Source organism: Bison bison, unplaced genomic scaffold (genome assembly GCF_000754665.1).
Source record: "Bison bison bison isolate TAMUID 2011002044 unplaced genomic scaffold, Bison_UMD1.0 scf7180017864068, whole genome shotgun sequence".
NCBI lineage: Eukaryota > Metazoa > Chordata > Mammalia > Artiodactyla > Bovidae > Bison > Bison bison.
Window position 1 is genome coordinate 5,284,030 of NW_011494640.1, and position 2,881 is coordinate 5,286,910.

At 41.1% G+C, this 2,881-nt stretch overlaps 1 protein-coding gene across 12 annotated transcripts in view; it reads right to left on the bottom strand.

The window, feature by feature from the left end:
* LOC104986433 (nuclear body protein SP140-like protein) overlaps nucleotides 1–2,881 on the bottom strand; it is an 81,723-nt gene that overhangs the window by 54,478 nt on the left and 24,364 nt on the right. For 11 of the 12 annotated variants that reach the window (XM_010837002.1, XM_010837000.1, XM_010837001.1 and 8 more), the window contains 2 exons: nucleotides 1,711–1,779; nucleotides 609–680 (listed from right to left, as the gene is read on the bottom strand). In XM_010837002.1, the coding sequence (XP_010835304.1) occupies nucleotides 609–680; nucleotides 1,711–1,779 (141 nt within the window). The remainder of the gene's footprint in view (nucleotides 1–608; nucleotides 681–1,710; nucleotides 1,780–2,881) is intronic. The other variant, XM_010836999.1, reaches the window with a different exon arrangement.

Genomic DNA, 2,881 nt, shown 5'->3' on the forward strand with positions numbered 1-2,881 from the left:
CGCTCAGTCATGTCCAACTCTTTGCGACCCCATGAATCGCAGCACATCAGGCCTCCCTGTCCATCACCAACTCCCTGAGTTTACCCAAACTCATGTCCATTGAGTTGGTGATGCCATCCAACCATCTCATCCTCTGTCGTCCCCTTCTCCTGTCTTCAATCTTTCCCAGCATCAGGGTCTTTTCAAATGAGTCCGCCCTTCGCATCAGGTGGCCAAAGTATTGGAGTTTCAGCCTCAACATCAGTCTTTCCAATGAACACCCATGACTGATCTCCTTTAGGATGGACTGGTTGGATCTCCTTGTAGTCCAAGGGACTCTCAAGAGTCTTTTCCAACACCACAGTTCAAAAGCATCAATTCTTTGGCGCTCAGCTTTCTTTATAGTCCAACTCTCACATCCATACATGACTACTGGAAAAGCCATAGCCTTGACTGGACGGAGCTTTATTGACAAAGTAATGCTTTTTAATATGCTGTCGAGGTTGGTCATAACTTTCCTTCCAAGAAGTCTTTTAATTCATGGCTGCAATCACCATCTGCAGTGATTCTGGAGCCCAAAAAAAATAAAGTCAGCCACTACTTCCATTGTTTCCCAGCTCCCTGTTTACCTGGCTTCAGTCTGGGCATCTCTTCAGAATTGCCTTTGCTGGTCCTTTGGAGAGATTTGTGCTTAGAGGAAACTGAAGAGAAACACAGAAAAGACCAACCAGACATTGTGATGGGGGAACAGACCATGGATGATGCTGAATTCCGATGTCCAGTGCTCGGGTAAGCTTCTCCTTGGGAAAACAAAACTGTTGTTCCAAGGACTTCACTTAAGACCCACTGGAGCCTTGCTCTGCCTGTTTTCCTTCTCTTTAGCCCCCAGTCACCCTTCTTCTCATTTTTCTGTCCTCACACATGGTCGTTTCTGTGCCATGAAGGATCACACACCTCCTTTACCCTCTGGGCTTTTTCTTCTTTGCCCTTCAACATTCTTTAACAGTTTTCCTACTCGTGACAGTCTTTCTTTGTAGGTTTTAGCTGCCCTGACTCTCCGCCAGCCCTACACAGCAGTCACCACTGTGAGTCATTGAGGATGCTGGTTCCCTAGCTTGTTTAGCTTGTTTTGAACTCCTAAAAGACCCTTACACACTTCAGTGCTTCTCTTTCTTTACCTATAAAATAGGAACACGTAACAGTCCATCTGTTTACACCCATAACTTTGTGGAGATAAGAATGATGCCTTGTTTGCCAAGATTCTTTGAAAAATAATAGTCACATAATAAATCATATTATTGGTTGACAAAAATTGCACTTTAAACTTGGAAGCAATTGATCTGGAGGACATGTTTCTTTAGGGAGAGAGGTTTCCAAAGTTAGCATTATAAGCAAACATAATATATAAGCAAACAACATATAACAAAATAATAGCATTATAAACAAACAGAAAAATACTGAGGTTTTATTCTCTAGAGAAGATAAAAGGTGGGTAGGTATTAATGCAAGTTTTTACTGTTCATAGCTGTGAGAGACATCCCTTTTCTCCAGCATATTGCTGGCAGAATGCACTAGGAATATTTGTGCTATCTGTTATGTTACTTATGCTGTTATGGACTCATGGGATTCTAGGACACTCTAGATCTTTTGACTGTGAACTACACTCAGTAAACACCTGCTGTGAATTCAGCCACCTGACACCCTCGGCTGGCAGTTCCTCCCCATCCTTACCTGGCACATATCTTGGTGAGAAGCTCGAGGCTTCCTGGGGCCATTCTTCATCCCAGGTGTTGCTGTTCTCTGCAGAAAAGATTGCAATCCCATAAGCATTTCAATTTATGACCAAGGAAGAATCACAGCAAGAAAATAACTGGAAAATCAAGAAAGGCTGAGAAACTGGAAAGCCCTGCTCCCCAAAACAACCTGCCATGCCATGCCATATTGCACTCAAGTCATGTCCAGCTCTTTTGCAACCCCATGGACTATAGCAAACCAGGCTCCTCTGTCCATGAAATTTTCCAGGCAAGAGGACTGCAGTGGGTTGCCATTCCCTTCTCCAGGGGATCTTCCTGACCCAGGGATTGAACCCATGTCTCTTGTGCTTCCTGCATGGACAGGCAGATTATTTAACCACTCCAGCACCTGAGAAGAAAATAACCTGATCTGAAGGTTAACTTTGCTTCACCAGGTTTCACTACGGGATGAGGAATTCACCCACTGTGGGACAATCTTCCTTTTTTTATACTGCATTTTCTTTCTTTTTCTTCCCTTTCCATCGATTCTGTGTGTTTTATCCATCTCTGCCTCTGTTTCTTCCTGCTGGTGTCTCTTGGACTGTCTGTTTCTCTTTTCTTGCAGCTTTTTCTCTTATTTTTCTGATGCTGCTCCTTCTCTGCTATTCTTTGTCTCTCAACTGTTTTTTCCTAACTTTCTCTAGAAAAATGTCTCTGAGATAGTATGTTTTAAGTAGGCTTTAGCCAGAGTGAGGCGGTTAAGTGGAAGACAGTGGAACGTGAAAACAGTTCATAATAAGGTAAAAAATATATGAAAAGGCTCAGATATGAAAGAGAGATTTAACAAGTAAAATTATCATGGGAGTAAGTCAGAGAAAGACAAATATCATATGATATGGCTTATATGAGATCTAAAAAAAAATAATACTAACGAACTTATTTACAAAACAGAAACAGACTCACAGACATAGAAAACAAACTTATGGTTACAAAGGGGCTATGGGGGAGGGATAAACTAAGAGTTTGGGATTAATATATACACTTTATTATATATCAAATAGTTAACAAGGACCTACTATATAGCACAGGGAACCAAAACCAAATATCTTGTAATAATGTAAAATTAAAGAACATGTAAAAAAAAAAAAAATATATATATATATATATAT